Source organism: Sus scrofa, chromosome 6, assembly GCF_000003025.6.
Source record: "Sus scrofa isolate TJ Tabasco breed Duroc chromosome 6, Sscrofa11.1, whole genome shotgun sequence".
Taxonomy (NCBI): Eukaryota; Metazoa; Chordata; class Mammalia; order Artiodactyla; family Suidae; genus Sus; species Sus scrofa.
Window position 1 is genome coordinate 155,678,252 of NC_010448.4, and position 21,922 is coordinate 155,700,173.

Consider the following 21,922-nt stretch of genomic DNA (forward strand, 5'->3'; position numbering starts at 1 on the left):
TATAAGGATTACTTGGAAGAGACTTTATCATTGTGCCCCTGAATATGTTATCAAACTTGTCTACAGAGCATATTTATAAACATTTTAAATGAGCATAAAAATATTAAACAGGATAAGAAATTCCCCCGAAATCTCCTACTCACTAGTCCATGGACTTGTATCTCAAAATGTTTGTCCATTTTTCTTTTTTCTCAGGCACCAAAGTTGGTCACCTTAGGAAGACCAAGATCAGATGGTCTGGGCTGCACAATTGAGAACTGCTTCTAAGGTCTCAGTCCTGGCCTCGTATCAGTTTACTTGTCAGTGTGAGATGATGGAAATGTTCGTGACGAGCCGAGAACAGAAAAACGAATCTCCCATATTTAGATCTTGGTTTTACTCCTAAACGGTTATCTTTCACTGTCTATTTCAGTATCTAGTTCACTGCTGGCTCAAGAGAACGTGAAACAGTGTGTGTGGGCATTTGAACACTTGTTTAATGAGCCATGTCCAAAGTTAGAAATCTCGCCTTTATGGCACCTCGTCAGCTGTGCAGATGGTTAGTTTGCTTCTAATATTAGTACACAAGTGTTTATAATTTTTAGATGATGTCATGCATTTAAATTTGGTATAATTTAATTCTGAAAAGTAAAGAAAGTGTAAGTCTTTTAAATACTCCAATTTAAGGTATGATCCTAAAATCAATGTATAAATGTCCTTACGCTTTATCACCAAACTAGAATCAGACAAATGCTGCTCAAAATTGGTTTCTTTAGGAATAGTATGCTGAAAAGCAGTTTATTCCTAAATTCACCCAATATTTTAAAAAATGCCTATATAATTATTTTGTTTAATCCCTGAATATTCAAATAAAATAACTCATGTGTTTTTACTTATAGAAAGTAAAGGAAAATAAATTGAGCTGTAAATAACATTCTATTTTTCAAATGATGTACACTGCCAGTTAGGTAGGATGAGTCTGCCCCTCAAGCGTATGATCCATGGCCTCATCGTTTATACTGTGAGGCTATTTTTTAAGTTTCTAGGGTCTTTTATCTTCTTTTTTGTTGTTGTTCCACATAGCACTTTCCAATAAAGGTCAAGCTTATTCTAAAAGACCAAGATCAAAAGTATTCATAGAGTTTAGACAGGGAAATAAGGTAATTACAAATAAGTAAAGGTGACACCAAAGCTTGGTCTTTAAACACAATATATTTCCTAAATGCAGAGATGGACAATCCATGGTCTGTCTGGTGACTAGGAAGAAATTCAATGTAAAAGGAGTAAGTGTACCTGGTGGGAGATGGCAAGGGCTGGAGTGGGGTAAGTCTGGGCTAGAATGTGACAGAGTTCACTGGCCTCTTTCCTAAAGAGAAAGTAGCAACCACTCAAAGGTCTTAAGCAGGACGACAAGGCCAGACATCGAGAGAGAAAAGGAACAAAAAAATCATAGCAGTGGGGGAAAAAACTGTAACTGCAATGTATACATCTAAGGATGACCTGACCCCCTTGCTGTACAGTGGGAAAAAAAAAAAAAATCATAGCAATGGGGTGGCAGATTCGAATAAGGAGAGACGAAGTTATTTTTGCAGCATCCAAGGTGAAAGAGCACTAGAGCTTAGGACAGCAGCGACAGAAATATATAGTACAGCTGAGATTGCTAGATAATTAGTGTAAAATAATCAGAAGACATTTTTTTCATCACTAAATTTCACAAGAGCTAAGAAGATTGACTTTGACAATCTTTTCAGGTTGATGGAGTGTAGAGCTGTCCTATATAAAAGTGATATAAAAATAAATTATTACACATTTTGAAAGGTAGTAATGAACCCACTTCTGAGATTCTATTGCAGATATACAAAAGCAGTCTTCATTATAATATTTTAGTAGAAGTGATTAAACTGAACCTACAAACATCCCTAACGTTAAAATATTAGAGCTCTATTATGGTACATTAATAACATTACTTATACTTATGCAGCTATTTTTTAAATGTAATAGATCTAAATACATAGAAGGGTATCTACGAGACGTCTTCAAGGAAACATGCCAAAGAATATAAGCATTCTCTTCTGTAAAGAGAAAAGCTTGTTGTGTTTCTAAATTACAAGAGTATCATTCTGAGCATGAAAACATACATGGATGCCCTGCACCAACTGAAGGACAGTGAGTATCGGTGACCACGGGAACTTCATGGTGATGTTTCGGTGTACCTGTACATTTTTTATCTTACAAAATTTCAAAAGTCAGAGAATCAAGCCTTAATTTTAAAAGGCATAGTCACCTCTTTCTTTAAATACAGATTAATGCTTTTATATATTTTATTACATATGCATGGATGTATTAAAAGTGTACATAAAAGCTAAAACTGATTTTTCAAAAAGAGAATATATTTCAACACATGTTTCTGTTTGAAGTTTGAAAAAGCCCAGGATTTGAAAGAGATAGTTCTACTGGCAATAGAGGTTACTCTCACAACTACTTTCGAAGCTATTGTTGTACCTCAAAAGCAGCAATGACAATATGTAAATGCAAGGCATAGCTTTGTTCCAATAAAACTTTACAAAAAAATATATATACATATATAGTACAGAAGCCCCATTAGAGAGATAGAGGAGAAAGAGAAATAGAATTAAGTGATGCTGAGATTTCCTTTTTTTAGGGAGATGAGATTAAGGCTGGTACCAAAGACTGGGAATGTATTTATGCTTCAACCCCCCCCTCCCCCGAATTAAATGTACTACTCAGTGAGAGGCAGGGCAGTAGCTAACTGCAGCCCTCTCCCCCACTCTGGGGCAAGACCTGTTACAGTGGGCATCGTAGAAAACCAGGATGAGCATGCCCACAGGAAAGCTAGTAAGCAAGAGGGAGTACAGGGCTATGTTGAGCAGAGACAGTTCATGCAATAATCCTGTACAAAAGAGGATTAAATGCCATGCATCACTCTTGCCATCTCACCAAATCAGCAAAACATGAAGTATTTCAAATCCTGCAGTGGCAGCAGGACTAAATTTTACCTGACATAGATGTGTCCATGCGCACTCCATCTCATCACATGGCATCTAATTCTAATCCCACGACTCAAGTCTGAGTCTCAATTTCCTCATCAGTAAAACAGGGCTAATAACACTCACCTTATCTGCTTCACAGGGTTGTTGTCAGGCTGTAATAACATAAATAAAAGTGTCCAAAAATTCATAACACAAAAGACTGGGTAAGTGTTGTTATTTTAGTACCTGGACTTTTCTGATATTGGAAGATGTTGAAAACTTAATAGGTTTTTGAGATGCAAATATATTAAGACTTGAAAGAATGGCTAGGAATATAATTAACATGGATATATTTAACAGGGTTTTGACACTAAAACTTTATGTTTTAAAGTATAAACCATTTGGTCTAATATAAACTAGTATAGTATTTATTGATATGGATTGCATTTTTAGAAAAAACATTCCATCCACATCATTGTAATTGTTTCTGTTTAGCTACCAGCCACTCTTCCTCCATTCTGTAAATCACAGCATTGAAAATAAACTTCACACACTCTTGAGCTGCAAGGTTCTTTAATGTGAACATTGTAACTAAGATTTCAGTGATGTCTCAAGCAGGTGTCATCTGTTTCCTAGAAACTCTAATCTAGCATAATGTTTCACTGCAAAGACTGAGTTTCTATGTAACTTTTAATTTTTGCATAAAAAAGTGTCATGAAAGATGACAACATTCTGTCAGATGAAAGACAGCACACCAAGGTACTTAACCCTGACAGAGGCTAACAATGCCCCACTCATTCATTTATAGGTGGGGCCACCAGCAATGTGTGAACATGCACCAGCAAAGCCGTCCATCCCTTCCTCCTTTTGAGTACCTGTGCCACACTTGGTCTTCCAAGTTCGACATAGCATTCTCTTGACCAGGGCCTCTCCTGCACACGTTCAGACCTTTTAAAATATAGATTCTAGGGGGAAAGAATAGGAAGAGAAAAAAATCAATATGTAATGACAAATTCCTAAGAAGGGGTTGTTTCTGGGTAGTAGGGTTAGGTTGATTTTTTTCAGCCTCTTCAGACTTTCTGCTTTTTTCAGATTTCCTACAATAAGCATCTATTATTACTGAAGCAATTTAGGAAGTAAAGGAAAAATGTCTTTCATTAATAAAAACAAATCTCTCTTTAAAGTCTGGATAAAGCAGATTGAAGTCTTATGTATCTTGACTTGGGTGTGTTTTTAATGAGAGCTAGCATACAGTGCTTTTCAAAAAGCTTTTAGATGTATAAATATGAAACCATCATGAGCACAGAGGACCACATCGATGTTGCCTGTTTTGTATTCTCAGCAGCCTTCGGTGTAAAACTCTGTTGTAAGCCTGAGGACTTCTAAGCCTTTCCTTTCCTATCCTATGGTAAGCAGAATTTTGGTCTCCGTGATCTTCATGCCCTGGTTTTAATACCTTGTAGATAACGTTATGTGACTCGGCAAAGGGGACTTGACAGATGAAATTAAGTTTGCTGACCAGTTGACCTTAAAATGGGGATATTATCCACATGAGCCCTATTTAATCTCCTGGGCCCTACCGTCAGAAGAGGAAAGCAGAAGAGTCAGACTGGCAGAGAGATGTAGTGACGAGGCAGGAACCATGAGCCCCCGTTACTGGCGTTGATAGAGAAAGGAGACATGGACCACAGAATGATGGTTGGTGGTCTCAAGAAGCTGCAAATGATCCCTAACCAAGAGCCAGAGAGGAAGTGGACCTCAGTCCCATGACAGCATGGAACTAAATTCACCACCAACTTAAAAAAGCCTTGAAACAGATTCTGTGCCAGAGCCCTGCCCTTACCAATTCTTTGGTTTTCAGCCTGTGTGACTTGATACAGAAACACTAGCTAAGACTACTGAACTTCAGACTTACAGAACTGTAAGATAATAAATTTGTATTGTTTAAGTCACTAAGTTTGTAGTAACTTCCTATGGCAGCAATAGAAAACTACTATAACAGCTAAAGCTAGGAACTACAGTATACAACGGTATACTAGGAAGACGGGAGTGGACAAGATGGAATGGAATCTCCAAGGGATCACAGGCAGGCTCTTCCTACAACAGCTTTCTCTGCAAATATTAACTGACATGCAAATATTAGCTTAATGAGAAACAAAACAGCTTTTAAATTAACCAGAGACTTTAATTTGATTTTGTGAAAAAAAGCTTATAAGCAATCAGTGCTTTTCTCTTTTGTGTTTGTTACCTATGAGTCTGTACAGTGCAAATATTAACTAGGGAGAACCTGTACCTATGAAATGCTGTGTAATTCCAGCAGACATCTTTACCACACAGATACTGGAAAATAAATCCTTCCCATTGATCATTTAACACTCACAAAAAAATACACAACAAACAAAACTGAAACTTGAATCTTTAGTTATTAAAACACAAAAGCACTAGGAGTCTGGTCTTTTTTCTCCTCTCCTGAAATGAATTATAAAAAACGATCCCAATTTCAATGGTTTAAAAAAACTACTTTAACAGATATGTAATCAAGTGCTTCAATGGGTAAATCTATCAGTCTCTGGGATTTTGTCTTCAAAGATGGGCTAAGAAAAAATGAATGCAAAATGTTCTTGAAAATTTTTTGATTAATATCCAATCTTATATTTTCTTATGATTGTCATGGACACAACCAAATGGCTGTCAACTTTCAGTTTTGTTTGCTGCACTCAAAAGTCACTGTATGATACTTAAGCATACATGATACTGAACACAAGCATTCTTCCTAAAACAAGATTACTATGTGTAGAGTTCATAGTTCTACAACAATTTTACATTAAACATTCAAAACATCGTACAACCATAGATATTTGTGAACAGTTTTGAGGGAAAGCCGTATTTTGGTATATTAAGGCAGCTCCAGCCAACATTTTAAGAAATTGTGAATATGTGATATTTGGATATTTGATATTTGCAAGAAATTTTAAAAGTCACTTAAAAATGAGAACACCATAATTTGTGAAGTTGTCATCTTAAAACATTTTTACTGCTACATTCTTAGCACGTATGACTTACCTAAAATCAAGATACTCATCCTATCAGTAGCAAAGATATCTATAAAAAAAGGAAGGGATTTACATTAAATATGATAAATCTTGTATTTAAACAAGGGCCTTTAAACAGTTTCCCACACACATCTGTGAGGTAGGTTATTCTCCACATTTTGTAGATGAAGAAACTAAATGAGGTTATGTGACTTGCTGCTGCCACAGCGGCCAAACTGACAATCAGTTTCCGAATGGGATTTTGTTCTTTGCATTACTTCTTTCCTTTACAAAGTGTTTAAAAGGTTGAAATAAAAAGACTGCTATTCATTGCATTCATTTTAAAAACATGAGAAGGCAGCCAAACTTTTACCAAGGTAACTTAAAAGGTGAAGCAACATAAAAGAAATAGAAAAATACATCCAGTGAACAATTTCTGACAGTGATAGTGAGGTCTGGCCAAAAGAACCTGAAAACAAACAGGCAAAAGCAAACCGTACAACTGTGGAGGACAGACTGAAGGAAAAATGAGAAGAATTAGGAAAAAAAGAAAAAAAAACAATTCAAACAAGCTTTTGACTAATTATTATTCCTATAATTTAAGAAAGAAGGCACACTTAATTAAGGGTTTTTGTTTGTTTGTTTGTTTTTAGTGGATCTGTCCTCTTTTCCATCTTAGGAAAATGTTACCTCTCTAGAAAAAATGGCCTCTCGTTGTAACTAAACTTAAAAAGGACTTTTAGCTGTGAAAAAATGCATGCTTAAATTAGCAGCAAAAATGACTATGCAGTTCTCCTTGGCTAGAATGTTCCTATTCCTTCCTTGAAATTTTAAATCAACACAAAGTAACAAACCTCGAATAAAAAAATTCACACTGTATAAACCCTGTCAAAATTCCGTGTCATGTTCAAAAGAGTTCTCATGCTAGGATATTCTACCAATACTTAACTTTTTTCCTGGTAAGAGCACTCTACTCTAGGATTTCCTTAATTGCACTTTTTTAAAATGTAACTTAAATTTACCTACCCTGCTTGTCCAAATAATCACGAGCTACTTTCATAACATCGGAACCTCTTTAGATATAAACAGTAGTTACTGAGAGTCGTCTACACAATCATGGCTGCAAACTGGCATTGCTAGGCGAGGTTGGCAGTAAACATTAACATTGGCTCACAAAGGTAATACAGGCCCACAGTCTGATAACGTCTAGACCCAGCCTGATTCTTATCAGGCTATGGCTGAAAAGGTTTAATTAAAACTCAATCTAGTCTAGGCTGTAGGACCTCTTCTTTTATGTCGGTGGCATCAAATGCATCATAATTATATATGGAAAAGGCTAGTAACAATGCCAGCAATTTGCTTAAATAAGATATAATTTTTAAAGCTCAAATACAAATGACAGTTCAAATTTTTATAAGGTTTGAAGAATCCGTATCAAGCCAATAATAATTAGGTAGTTTGTCAATAGAAATATACTCTATGAGAACAGTGTCTTATCATCTAATATGCACTTTATACAGTGAAAAATTATCAATATATATATAACATTTAGATAAGCCTAATTCAGATTAATAGTCAAAAGCCACTGATAATTTAAGATAGGAGTTGGGGCTAGTTTTTCTCTTTCTAAAATATACTGTGTTGTAAGAATCATACAAATAAAATTAAAGGAAGGATCATGTCCTAAAAGTTTTCTTCAGCATTTTTTTTACCCTCAATAACTTAGAAGTACTTAGGAAAAATCAATATGCTAATCATGAATACTTAAGATAACTTTGTATCTAGTTAGTACAATCAACTGGTTCAAATAATTAAACAAAAAATATTCAGTTAAGACCACTTTATGTCACCCTAAGACTTGAAATCAATACATCTGTGTTTATTTTTATTACTCAACTACTCAGCTATTTCAGCGACGGACTGTTCTCCCCCAGGAGAAGGGGACATATAAAGAGCATGGCCGTCACTGAACCCTTGTGCGGCATGAAAGCCTTGTGAAGAGCTTTTGCTCCTGCTTCCTCATCTGGAACTGGTTCACGAGGTTACTGTAGGGCATTAAGTTAACAGATACGGAGCTGTCTCTGCATCTAAAGATCACTGTTAAGGTGGGCGGAACATCTCCATCCAAGCAAATTAGTCATGTTTTGTTTTATGGCAAGTGCACACGATGTTTGGTTTTCTGGATGATTTTGCGGGGGGGGGGGGGAGAGCAGCTCTGTTTAGAAAAATATTCAAGTATATACCTTCACCTCACCAAATAGAGACCATTCACACTAGTATAAAATCTCTAAATATATAAAAAGTGAACATTAACACAAACTGTAAGAAAAGGCAGAGAGGACAGAACTTTAAAGCTCAAAGATAATTCAGAGGTTTTTTAATCTATCCCTCCCACTCGAGAGGTTATAAAAATGTGGCCCAACATAGGATGTGACTGACCAACAGATTGCACATACCCCTCACCCAGAATATTAGAGCGTCTTTGATAACTATTATTAAAATAAATTACATTCCTTACTTAAAAAGTCACAGAGTGATAGAAAAAAAACAGGTAATGAAATGCCAGAACGAAAAGGCAGAAGTCTTTACAAACAAATAAAGAGATCTAACTGTGAACATGTCTAGCAGTGAGATATTGAGATTTCACAGCCAGTAACAGGATTTAACTTATTAACCAGTGACTAGACAAGGATGCAGTGTCTATGGCAGGCACATTCCAAGATCTTAAGTTCAAAAATGGAAGGTGCATTGCTAATATTAACTTAGTATACTGTCTATTTACAGGTAAATCCGAATAGTCAAAAAAATCTGCAACAGTTATCTATGATTATTTTCTCAATTGTGTCTCGTCTAATATAAAAATCAATTTGTATTCCCTGAGGAGAAACTGGCTAGGGAATAAGAGAAAGCAAGCCCAGTATTATATAACTATCACGGAAAACCTATTTGTAGAGAGTCAGCCAATTCCCTGACACAGATTACTTCTATTCCTGAATAATTTAGGCTTATGGATTCTCTTCATAGCTGGACAGTATCAAGGAATGAAAACACTAGGTTACAAAAACTGTCTCAAAAGTTTGTTGATCAAAACAAAACCCGACTTGTAAGAGCCTGCCTATCTCCCTTCCAGATAGTTAATTTGGGAAGCTGTTTGTTCCTACTTTGAAGAATAACAGGAATTAGACAGAAATATGGTGTCCTATATAAAAATATATAGAAAATGTTCACTGACTACACTTTTTGAAAGAATCAGTGATAATGACTCATTATCCATAGAGCCATAAGCATTAGTCAGTAGTCTCTTAGACAATGTTAAAAGTAATTTTAAGGTTTTTCAGTTATCCATTCAACGCAAAAAAGAATTTTGATCCCCCAAAATACCACAACCTGATTAAGAAAATGAAGATGCTATGAAACAAGTTGCAGACATACAAAATTCTAGCAGACCAGCATTTGCTTAAGATGAATAAATACATCTACAGGTTTAAATGAAATGATTCTGGTTTTGAACCAGACTCTTTCCAACAAGAGATAAGAGAAAATAAACTTTAATTTTATACTTAATTACCCTAATTATGGCAACCTGATACAATAATTTTCCTAAAATAGTACTTTTCCAAATATGCTTTCTCCCAGGGAATAGTAAGTTTAAAATGATGATTAAATTAATGTGGGCAAAGCAAGATTAAACAAAGTTAATTTTTTTTTTTTTCACAAAAGGACTGGCAAAAGTCTTTAATGTTCGCATCCTTGGTCATCCTCAAGTGGGAAAGTATCATTTTCCCAACTCGCTCAATTAAATTTCTCTTCTGCAGAGCATCTCAAAGAATAGTTTGGAAAATGCTATTCTAGAACCATTACAGATTCCATTTCCACAGTATAGCTAAGACTTCACAGCCTAATAATAGCAGCTCTCCTCCAGAATCTTAACAGGAGAAATTGTTCCTATCCCAGGTCTACCACATACATACCACATCCATACCACGTCCACAACTAACCAGTTTACAAGACTAAAACGCGAGAACTTAGCAGCTGATTCTCTTCCTCTCTCTGCCCACGAGCAGCAAAGAACCTCCTAGGAAAATGCTCTAGCCCCCTTATGGTGGGCTGAGCCTCCTATAATCTTCTCTCTAAAAACCAATGTACTAAACCATCTATATTCACAAAATAACTGTGCTTTAAAAACGTAAGCACACAAGAACCAAACTATGAGCCTTGGTTCTCCTAAAATTCAAGAGATAACTATCAAAATATAGATATTTATAAATACTGGCACAAATGAGAAAATAGTAAATAATTTTTTAACTCTTAAAAAACATAATCATCCATATAAAGAAATTTTGATATAAGTTTCTAATATCTGATTCATTACAGAAGCTAAAATGCCACTGGATTCCTTCTTGCTATTTCTCTGCCTTCAAAATTGTTAGGGATTTTATCACTGAGAATAAGGATTCAGAGTAATTCCTTATTTTGAAGGTCATCTCATTCATAGGCAAATATTATGAAGTGGCCCTGTTTTTCCCAAAAGGTATTTACACACTTGTTGAGGCCAAAATTATGCCGTATCTATATGCACATCAAAACTAACGCAGCAGAACTGCTTATCCCTATAAAAATAATCACAAAAAAGTATCCTTTGATGCCACTAGATGGCAATCTTTCAAAGGTTTAGACTTAAAACATATTAACTACAACTCCACCCTCTTTCCCAAACTGGCAAACAAGGATTCCTTGTACTTTGCTATTAAGAAGTCGGACATAAAAGTTGTATCATTTTTTAAAAGTTCTTCAAAAAATATGATGTGACACAATGCAAACCCCTGACTCAATACTCATTTAAAAACAGCCATATTTGTTTTACAGGAGAAACTTGGTCTAACATTCTCATTTGCTTCTTGGTAGAAAACACATTATTTTTGGCAAAGAGAAACCAGTCAAGGCAATGTCACTTTTTGTTTTCAAGAGCTTAATCTTTTCTAGGGTGAGTCAGGTGAATGATATTGTTAATTACAGCATTTTAAACAAAAAAAAAAAGAATAAATACAATTAGATAAATTATACATGATTTTAAAATTAAATATTTTTATTAAAACAAAATATAATCAATGGGCTGTTACCTACCCTGCTGTATGTAGGGTTATTTTTTAAAGCCTTAAAAAACCAAAAACCCTGCACAAAGCAAAAGCAAAAGTTTGGTTTTCCTTTAAAAGCACTGATGTGCGAATACATATATGTATATGTGTAAACAACACATATATTTATTCAAGAGAAAATTCTTTGAATGTTTAAGGTTTCGCTGCCCTAACAAGTTCAACAGTGCAGGTCACAGCCTACCGAGCTTTGGAAATACACAAAAGCCCTTAGGGCCAGAACAGTGTTTTCAAACTGGATGGCTAGCAACCAAGATACAGAACAAAGAAAGAGAACCAGAAAAGATTTTAAAGCTAAGTCAGTCGGCCACTAAAGATGAAACATTAAACACAAAGGCAACCAGGAAGGTGAGGGACCACAACAACCAAATTCAGATGAAAAACCAGCATCACGGGATTCAGCGGGGCACACACACTCCTTACACACAGTTAAAGATCAAAGGTAAGAGTTCTCTTTACAGGGACTACCGACATTTTGCTTTGTTTCATTTAACTGTCAAATCATGCTTGGTGAAGTATAAAAACAAATAGAGCTAAAAAATATTTGAGAAAGATAGATTTTGAAGGCATGTCGTAAAATAAGTTTATGAAAAAGACAAAAGTTGCTGCAATTCCAGATGTTCCAGTACTGAGAAGAACTTTAAAGGCAAATCTTTAGTACATTATTCAGGGACATCTCAAGATAAAACCTCTAGTTACAGCTGTTTTTAAGAACTTAGAAATCATGGTTACCTGTTTCGGGACCACAGCCCTTCTGCTGAACACTGGGCAACATTTGCGAAAACTTCTACAAGAACTTGGTTTTTGAAATTTTGGAGGCTGACATTTAAGATTTCAACATTTAAATACTACCTTACCAATATTGCGGTTTTTTTTTTTTTTTTAAACTTCTTGGGCATAAACACAGCGTAAAGCCTGCCGAAATTTAGGAAGCAAACTGGATTCACCTACACTACACAGTAAAGCAAGAAGGTGATGCCAAGCGACTCTTCGTTGATGGTTCACCAGTAACGATGTCTTAATCATCTGCAGTGAATCCACGGTTTTAGATGAACAACAATCTTCGTCGATGTTCACCTAGTAAAGACACCGCCTATGTGATTTTTATCGTAGGCAAAACAGAATTACAGATGTCTACAGTAAATAAAACGTCAGATTTGTTTTCAGTCATTTCAAAGGTATTGAGTGTCCTCTGGAGATAGTTACGTCTCTCAACCACTACTGCAGAGTATGTGATTTCAATAGGTAAAACAATAATTTAAAGAATATATCTCATTTTCACAGTGCAATAACAGAAGATAGAAACTAGGGAAAGATTATCAACGGGCTAAAGTAGTGATCAGACTGGCACACATTTCGAAAAAATCCATGGTGTGACTGCCCAGGCGAGGTGGAACTGAAGGCAGCATGCTTCCGGTCAAGGAGCCAGAGAGAGAGCCAGAGAGTGAGTGGCTCTCCGCAGTGACAGAATCCAAGCTTGACCGCGGTCTGTGCAAGCCAGCAGCAGAGCAGGACCGCTGAGGTGTTGAGGAACCAGACCTCTGCTCCAGCACCTCATCTGAAATGGACCAAAGAAGAGCAATTTACATGAAAGGTATACTTGTCCAAGCTCTTCCTCTGAAGACACTGTATTCAGAATATTAAGTAAACACATCTGAGCAAGGACAACCTAACAAGCAATGTCATGTTTCAGTGTTTTAGGAACAGCTCCTCCCTCCCTCAATCGTAACAGACATCACTAATCAATCACAACACTTCTATACAGTCAAAACATGACTTTTTTTAGGGCTGCACCTGCAGCATATGGAGGTTCCCAGGCTAGAGGTCAAATCAGAACTGCAGCTGCCTGCCTACACCACAGCCACAGCAACGCCAGATCGCCTCGTCTGCAAGCTACACCACAGCTCATGGCAACGCCAGATCCTTAACCCACTGAGCGAGGCCAGGGATGGAACCCGCATCCTCGTGGATGTTAGTCGGGTTCATTAACCACTGAGCCACGATGGGAACTCCAAAATATTACTTCTAAAACCTCTTTAATATAGTATTTGACAGTAACCTTGAAATGAAACCAATATCCCTTCCATCTGAAGAAAGCATGCCTTTGGAGGATTATTTTCTTGCAGCATTTCACCAAAAAAAAAAAAAAAAAAAAAATCACTAGGATAAAAACAAAAGTTACCATTGCAGAGTGGTTCTGATCCTTCAGAGCACTGTAACTGCCCACAGCAACGGGCAAGGGAAATTTTTGAAAATGCAGATTCCCAGTTTCCCAGAACCCATCTCTAGAGATTGATTTGCTAGGTCTGAGATAGTTCCTAAGAATCTGCAGTTTAAGACGACCTCTGGGTGCTTTCAATGAAGATAATCTGGGGACCATATAAACACAGCTAGAGTTGAGGACAGTTCAAGGATAACATTTATTTTATTAATTGATTGATTTTTGTCTTCTTAGGGCCACAACATATGGAGGTTCCCAGGCTAGGGGTTGAATTGGAGATGCAGCTGCCGGCTGCAAGATCTGTGCTGTATCTGTGACCTACAGCACAGCTCATGGCAACGATGGATCCTTAACCCACACAGCGAGGCCAGGGATCAAACCCTCATCCTCATGGATACTAGTCAGATTTGTTTTTGCTGAGCCACGACGGGAACTCCAAGAATAAAGTTCCAAATCTGAAGAACTCAGTTTTCCTCTGGTTCCATCCAGCAGTGGACACTTGGTTCATTCTGCTTGTATCCCACTTGGACCTCTGAGTGGAATACACACACTGACCAGCCGAGTCTGACTCTTGGCACACACTAGGACATGACCACCTCCCTGACTCTTTCGCCGGTCAGGGGCACCAAACCATGGGCATCAAAACCCAACCCAAATCCTGGGGGAGGCCATACAGGATACCTTGGCCACCCAAGATGAAAGAAACAGATGAAGTTTAGATATTATAATGCTTAATGGTAAAATATGACTGGGGAAATGTGACAAGAACCTAACGTCAGCTTACTTTAGGTAAAATTGCTTCCTTAATTGTTCCTTCCTTTTCTCTACAGCCAACACTTCAAATGACTTTTTAATACCAAGGAAGCACGTCTTTTGGAGAGGTGATGGATTAGAGATTTTCCACATGTCTTCGATCCTTTTCGCTTCACTTACACTTTTAGTTAAATCTAGGTTACTTAAAAACCAGTACAGAAGACCTACCCACCATGTCTTTGAGATGGTTTTAACATCTTGTCAACTAGTGCCAAGTTTTATCTTCTCAGAGTTCATGCCTGCGTGGCTTCCTTACCATCAATGCTTTTAAAGTCCAAAAGATAGCTTCTATTGTCAACCAGGTACAACTGTAAGCTCATTTTCACATAATTGCCAGTCACTGGATTTTTTCTTCTTACACGTAGATGGTATGCATTCACTACCTAAAACGGAAATTTTTCTTTAAGGGAAAACATTAAAAATAAACTACAAAATACCTTATTCTTATTGAAAAGAATAATATTAAAACAAGTAACTGACAGAGGTAGAGCAGAGATGGAATTCCTGAATTATCTTTTTTCTTTTACATTACACAGTAGTTTAGTATTTAATCCCTACCAACAGTACTATATACAGCAATTAAAATTTAAAGGGAATGCAGAGATTATATGGAGTCCAGCATTCTTTCCAGATGTGCCTCTACTCTAAATAATCTTCGTTGCCCATTCTCAACTTGGATACCTTTACTAGGACTATAAGCTAGACAGAGACCTAACATGTTAATGGTTTAAACCTGGCACAGTAACAGGTACTGTCACAAAATTGAAGTATCATAGTAATCTTGCAAGGAAGATATTTTCTTTTGAAGATAATAAAACAGCAACTCAGATAAAGATTCTGCTTTTTCAAAACATCAAATTATTTACAAAATGTTTTCAGTAAGGAATTTTAAGACATTAACATCTATTTTTAAACTAACTAAATAAAACCATTTCAGAAAAGGGAGATCTGCTTTTTAAATGGTTTTAAGGAAATATGATTTTGTTTATTCATTCCATGTACAAATAACGAAATAAAAATATGTCAAGTGAATATGTACATGGTATGTTTGAACATTTTTCTTCTGTTAAAAATACATTCCAGTCCTCAAGAAAGGAACGAAAATAAAAGATACCTGAAAAGGAAAAACTGCCCCCCATATACTCAAATAGAATTGAAATGCATTTGAGCACTAATAAAAAAGTAAAATGTGGACTGAAAAAAAAATATATCACAACTAAGGACTAAAAGCACTAGCCAAATAAGACAGGCTTTCTCAACTTACAGAAAAGTATTTGTCAACTCAATAAATATATCCTGATGGTATAATTTGTACGAACCACTTGTTGCTACAGCTATTAACAAAAAGAAAAAAAGAGAAAGTAAAAACATACTATCTTTGAAGACACATGACTTTTTTTCTGATGCATGCTGAAACAGGTAAGCTATTTTCTCAAGAAATTTCAAGTTTATTAAAACTCTTTCTTGGCCAAGAATGCTATTCTATAATTCAAAAATATATAGGTCCCCAACATCAACGGTTCTTAATCTTTACAAAGATTTATTTTGTTTTGAGTGTACATGGTACATTACTAGAAAGAATGGGGTTTATTAGCCAGAAGCATCTAGACCACTAAATTCATATATAAATCAAAACCAACTTTTTTATTGACCACAGTACTCAACTCAGCAGCTCACTATATATCAAAGGGCTTCTACTAATGATCTTCATATACTCCAATCTCCTACCTTCCATTCAAAATCCAGCTGCTTCATAGCTCGGTAAACTTCAGCCATAATGTCATATGGTTTGCTTTGACTTCGAATCCCAAGATGCCACTTGGCTTTTTTCACAGCTAAAGATTTGGGCTTGGTTGTATTCAGTGCATCCAATGGACATCTTGCTTTAGGGCTGTCTGCTATAAGAGGTGGCATCCTTTCTGGATGAGGTTTCAGGCCTGGGGGAATATGCATGGCACTATCATCCATAAAAGAACCAGTTGGGGGACTAGAGGCGAGGTAGAACTCACTGGCTTGGTTCATTATTCTCCGATTGTCAATGACAAGATGATAAGCCACTGCAAGCTGGTCTTGAGGGTCACCACTATACAAACTGTTCATTACTTCTGATTCTGTACACTCAAATTTTTCACACACTTCTTTCACAGCCTCATCATCAATGACGTTAGCATCATAGGAGGGGTCTTCAGGAAATAAGTAACTGGGCAAATCTTGTTTAAACCATTCATGCTCTCTAGGAAAAATACCACAACACACTATTGTAAGAACATGCTCTGGCAAGTCCCAAATAATTTATGTACAATGTAACAGAATCAGAAAGATGTGATCTCTAGGCACTCACTAGCTATGTGACCCTGGGTAAGTAAGTTAACCTCTGCTCTTGAATATGATGATTATTCAGACTTGGGTATGTGGCTGCAATTTCCTCAAAAATAAAATGAGCTTGTCATTCGAAAGGAAACAAGTGGCAAACAACTATTTGATGCCAATGATAAAATTCAAGCTTTAAAGCAAAATCTTAGAATTCTGTATTATTTGTACATGTCTCTATGAGTTTGACAGCTTCCCAATACATAAAAGTTTTTTTCTAACTTTATAGTGAAGGTGATAATAAACATGATTTGATATTATATAATGAAATGGGTCACCATTTGGAAAATCAGTCTACCTCAATAACTCAATATTTTCCATATGACCAATGCTTGATGTTACAGAATCATACATGAGTAAAAGATCCACTTGAAATAAAAACAAGACCAGTGGATTTTAATGTAATAAAGAATAAAAGTTTGAGGTCGTTAAAATGACCCAAGCCAATCTACAGATTCAGTGCAACCCCTATCAAATTACCACTGGCATTTGTCACAGAACTAGAGCAAAAAAATTTTTAACATGTATGGAAACACAAAAGACCCCAAATATCCAAAGTAATATTGAGAAGGAAAAACAGCTGAAGGAATCAGGCTCCCTGACTTCAAACGCTACTACAAAGCTATAGTCATCACAACAGTATGGTACTGGCACAAAAACAGAAATATAGATCAAGGGAACAGGATAGAAAGTCCAGAAATAAACCCTACTATGCTCAACTGATCTATGACAAAGGAGGAAAGAATATACAGTGGAAGAAAGACAGTCTCTTCAACAAATGGTGTTGGGAAAACTGGACAACTGCATGTAAGAGAATGAAATTAGAACACTAACACCACACACAAAATAAACTCAAAATGATTAAAGACCTAAATGTAATAAGGCCGGATACTATAAAACTCCTGGAGCAAAACATAGGCAGAATGCTCTTTGATATAAATCACAGTAACATCTTGTTTGACCACCTCCTAGAATAAAGACAATAAAGACACAAATAAAACAATGGGACCCAATTATATTCAAAAGTCTCTGCACAGCAAAGCAAACCAGTGAAAAAAACAAAAAGACAACCCAGAGAATGAGGGAAATTTTTTGCAAACAACTCAACCGACAAAGGTTTAATCTCCAAGGTATACAAACAACTCATACAACTCAACAACAAAAAAACAAACAACACAATCAAGAAATGGGCAGAAGACCTGAATAGACACTTCTCCAAAAAAGACATACAATTGGCCAGCAGGCACATGAAAAAATGCTCAACATCACTAATTATTAGAAAAATGCAAATCAAAACAATGAGGAACCACCTCACACCAGTCAGAGTGGCCCTCATTCACAAGTCAACAAACAACAAATGCTGGAGAGGACGTGAAGAACAGAGAACTTCCTTCACTGCTGGTGGGAATGTAAATTGGTACAACCATTATGGAAAACAGTATGGAAATACCTCAGAAAACTAAATATAGAACTACTGTATGACCCAGTAATCTCATTCTTGGATATATCTGGACAAAACTATCACTGAAAAACATACATGCACCTGTACATGCATCATAGCACTATTCACAATAGCCAAGACATGGAAACAACCTAAATGCCCATTAACAGATGAATGGATTAAGATGTCGAACATATGTACAATGGAATACTACTCAGCCATAGAAAGGACAAAATAATGCCATTTGCAACAACATGGATGGGACTAGAGACTCACACTAAGTAAGTCAGAAAGACAGACACCATATGATATCACTTATGTGTGGAGCCTAAAATATGCACAAATGATCTATCTATAAAACAGAAACAGGAGTTCCCATCGTGGCGCAGTGGTTAACGAATCCGACTAGGAACCATGAGGTTGCGGGTTCAGTCCTTGCCCTTGCTCAGTGGGTTAACGATCTGACGTTGCCGTGAGCTGTGGTGTAGGTTGCAGACGCGGCTCGGATCCCGCGTTGCTGTGGTTCTGGCGTAGGCCGGTGGCTACAGCTCCGATTCAACCCCTAGCCTGGGAACCTCCATATGCTGCGGGAGCGGCCCAAGAAATAGCAACAACAACAACAACAAAAGACAAAAAAAAAAAAACAGAAACAGATCATGGACATGGAGGACAGACTTGTGTTTGTCAGGGTGAGTGGGAGGGAGTGGGATGGGCTAGGATTATGGGGTTAGTAGATGAAAACTATTGCATTTTGGGATGGGTAATGGAATCCTGCTGTATAACACAGGGAACTAAATTATATATATATCACTATATATAAAATAGATAACCAACAAGGAGCCACTGTATAGTACAGGGAACTATACTATACTAAATATTTTGTAGTAACCTGTAAGGTAAAAGAATCTGAAGAGTTTCTATATCTATCTATCTATTTATCCACACATACACACACATATATGTAACTTAATCACTGTGTTGTATACCTGAAACTAACTTAAAATTGTAAATTCACTATACTTCAATAAAAAAATAATTTTTGTAAAAAAGTACAAAAATCAATCGATATGTTTTCTGATTTGATACTGCAACTGATACGTTAAGCTTTGGTTTAAAAAGATATCAAACAGGAGTTCCCGTCATGGCACAGTGGTTAACGAATCCAACTAGGAACAATGAGGTTGTGGGTTCGGTCCCTGCCCTTGCTCAGTGGGTTAATGAGGTGTTGCTGTGAGCTGTGGTGTGGGTTGCAGACGCAGCTCGGATCCCGCGTTGCTGTGGCCCTGGCGTAGGCCAGTGGCTACAGCTCTGATTCGACCCCTAGCCTGGGAACTCCATATGCCGCGGGAGCAGCCCAAGGAAATAGCAAAAAGACAAAAAAAAAAAAAAAAGATATCAAAGAAAAAGAAATATCCAAAACTATCCAAAAAGCTATGAAATGCTCCTCCTTTTTGCAACCACTTATTTGAGCTCAGATATTCTTCTTAGACTCCAACTAAGACATGGTGCAAGATACTTCAACAGATAAATGAAGAGGTAGATAAAGAACTCATGTCGCAACAGAAGAAAGGGTGGGGGAAAAAACTGTAACTGCAACGTATACATCTAAGGATGACCTGACCCCCCTTGCTGTACAGTGGGAAAATAATAAAAAAAAAAAAAAAAAAAAAAAGAACCTAGCTGTTATCTCTGACTAGGCCAAACAGTAAGAGGATTTGAAAAATGTAAGGACGTTCCGTATGACAAAGCAGTTAAGGATTTGGCATTACCGCAGCTGTGGTACAGGTCGCAACTGCAGCACAGGTTCGATCCCTGACCCAGAAACTTCTACATGCTGTGGGTGTGGCCAAAAAAATAAAGAGGATTTGAAAAACGTAAAATGATGTCACTCTTGCCATTGTATTTTGTTTTGGAAAATAAGGTTATTTTTCATAAGAGACATGTTATTCAGATTAACATGTAATAGGTTTATTATTATTTTTATACATCAATTAAATATTTTTTAATTTCTAATATGATATTGATAAATATTACCTGCATTTAAAACACACAGAAAAAATAAATGAATAAATAAAATAAAACACACACACACACACCCCACACAACTCTTTGGCGTCCTCAATTTTAAGACCATAAAGGGGTACTCAAATCAAAATGCTTGAGAACCAGTCTCCTAAATCTTATTTTCTCACACTTCTGGGCCTTTGCACATGATGTTATTACTACTGCCACCCTAAAATATCCTACCCATTTTCATTTAACTAACATGTACTATTCCTTCAAAACTATGTAAGCATTGCTATATGGTAAGCTGGGCATTCCCTAAATTCAGATAAGTACACATTTTACCTGAATGCCTTTTATTGACAAATTAATTCATTTATGAATACTAAGGACATACTATGGCAAAAAAAGCACACTCCTTCTCCTCACAGAGATTATATTCTAGCTGAATAAAGATTAAATACTCTCAAAAATAAATATATAGTTACAAATATACAGCTAAAAAAATCCTGTCATACAGATTTAGAGAACAAACTTGTGGTCGCCAAGCAGGAGGGAGACCGGAGGAAGGAAAGATAGGGATTGGGATTAGCAGAGGCCAACTATTACATACAGGATGGATAAACAACAAGGTCCTACTGAATAGCACGTGGAAGTATATTCAATATCCTGTGATAAAGCATAATGGGAAACAATATGGAAAAAGAATATATACATGTATAACTGAGTCACTTTGCTAAACAGGGGAAATTAACAACATTGTACATCAACCATACTTCAACAATTAAAAAAAAATCCTGTGATAAAGATTATGAGTGAAAATCACATGGTAAAATAAAGACTATATAATTCAGAATGGAAGATGCATGACTAGGGAAGCTGGTCCCATGGTATTTAAGCAGATACCAGAAAGATTATAATGCAGCTAGGCGCAGTTGAAGAACTGTGCTTTTGCTAGGTACTCCTAGCAAATGAAATAATACATGTAAAGACTCTGACACAAAAAAAGTTCTGCTATGTTCCCGAACTGAGGCCACAATCACAAAGATTAATGAGTTATGGGTTGGAGTGGCAAAGATAGCTGGTATTTCTGACAGCTGTAGACTACAAAGAAAGATTTTGGAAGACACATGTACTCCAATGTTCACTGCAGCACTATTCACAATAGCCAAGACATGCAAACAATCTAAATGTCCATCGACAGAGGAATGGATAAAGAAGATATGGTACATATATACAATGGAATATTACTCAGCCAATTTAAAAGGAATGAAATAATGGCATTTTTAGCAACATGGATGGACCTAGAAATTATCATGCTAAGTGAAATCAGTCAGACAACGAGACACCAACATCAAATGCTGTCACTGACATGTGGAATCTGAAAAGAGGACACAATGAACTTCTTGGCAGAACAGATACTGACTCACGGACTTTGAAAAAAACTTATGGTTTCCAAAGGAGACAGTTTGGGGGGTGGGGGAATGCGCTGGGGGTGTGGGATGGAAATCCTACAAAATTGGATTGTGATAATCATTGTACAACTATAAATGTAATAAATTCACTGAGTAATAAAAAATTTTGGGATTTGAACCCATGGTTGATGAAAATAACAAAGATTTTAATTAGGCAGGGGAGACATGGCCTAACTTGCATTCTGTAAAGATCATGCTGTGATAAAGAAATTGAAAAGATAAAAATAATGATTATGATGATTATGAAAATGATGCTAGTGCAATAGTCTAAGTGAGAAACGATGGTGTGCCAGGCATTGAGGATATATACAGAGATGAAATTTCTATATCTTCTAGTAGATGATTCTATTACAATACTAATACTTTCTTATGGTTGTTAAAAGATTTTTTTCCTTAATCTTCCCCTCTAAAGTGGGACCTCCTTGGAACAGGGACCATACCTTA

The 21,922-nt window shown here is 36.5% G+C and overlaps 2 protein-coding genes across 6 annotated transcripts in view; one reads left to right on the forward strand and one right to left on the reverse strand.

Annotated features, from left to right (window-relative positions):
- Positions 1-6,563, forward strand: part of C6H1orf168 (chromosome 6 C1orf168 homolog) — a 117,819-nt gene extending 111,256 nt beyond the window's left edge. For all 3 annotated transcript variants that reach the window (XM_021096577.1, XM_021096579.1, XM_021096578.1), the window contains one exon: positions 196-6,563. In XM_021096577.1, coding sequence (XP_020952236.1) covers positions 196-217 — 22 coding nt within the window. In that variant the 3' untranslated portion in view covers positions 218-6,563. The remainder of the gene's footprint in view (positions 1-195) is intronic.
- Positions 5,141-21,922, reverse strand: part of PRKAA2 (protein kinase AMP-activated catalytic subunit alpha 2) — a 70,892-nt gene continuing 54,110 nt past the window's right edge. The window contains exons 7-9 of one of the 3 annotated variants that reach the window (XR_002344420.1): positions 15,917-16,421; positions 14,357-14,571; positions 5,141-12,712 (exon numbers count right to left, since the gene is read on the reverse strand). Coding sequence is in view for 2 of the 3 variants with exons in the window: in XM_021093564.1 (XP_020949223.1) it covers positions 12,474-12,712; positions 14,445-14,571; positions 15,917-16,421 (871 nt within the window). In the remaining variant the exon portion in view is untranslated. 3 annotated transcript variants of the gene reach the window in all.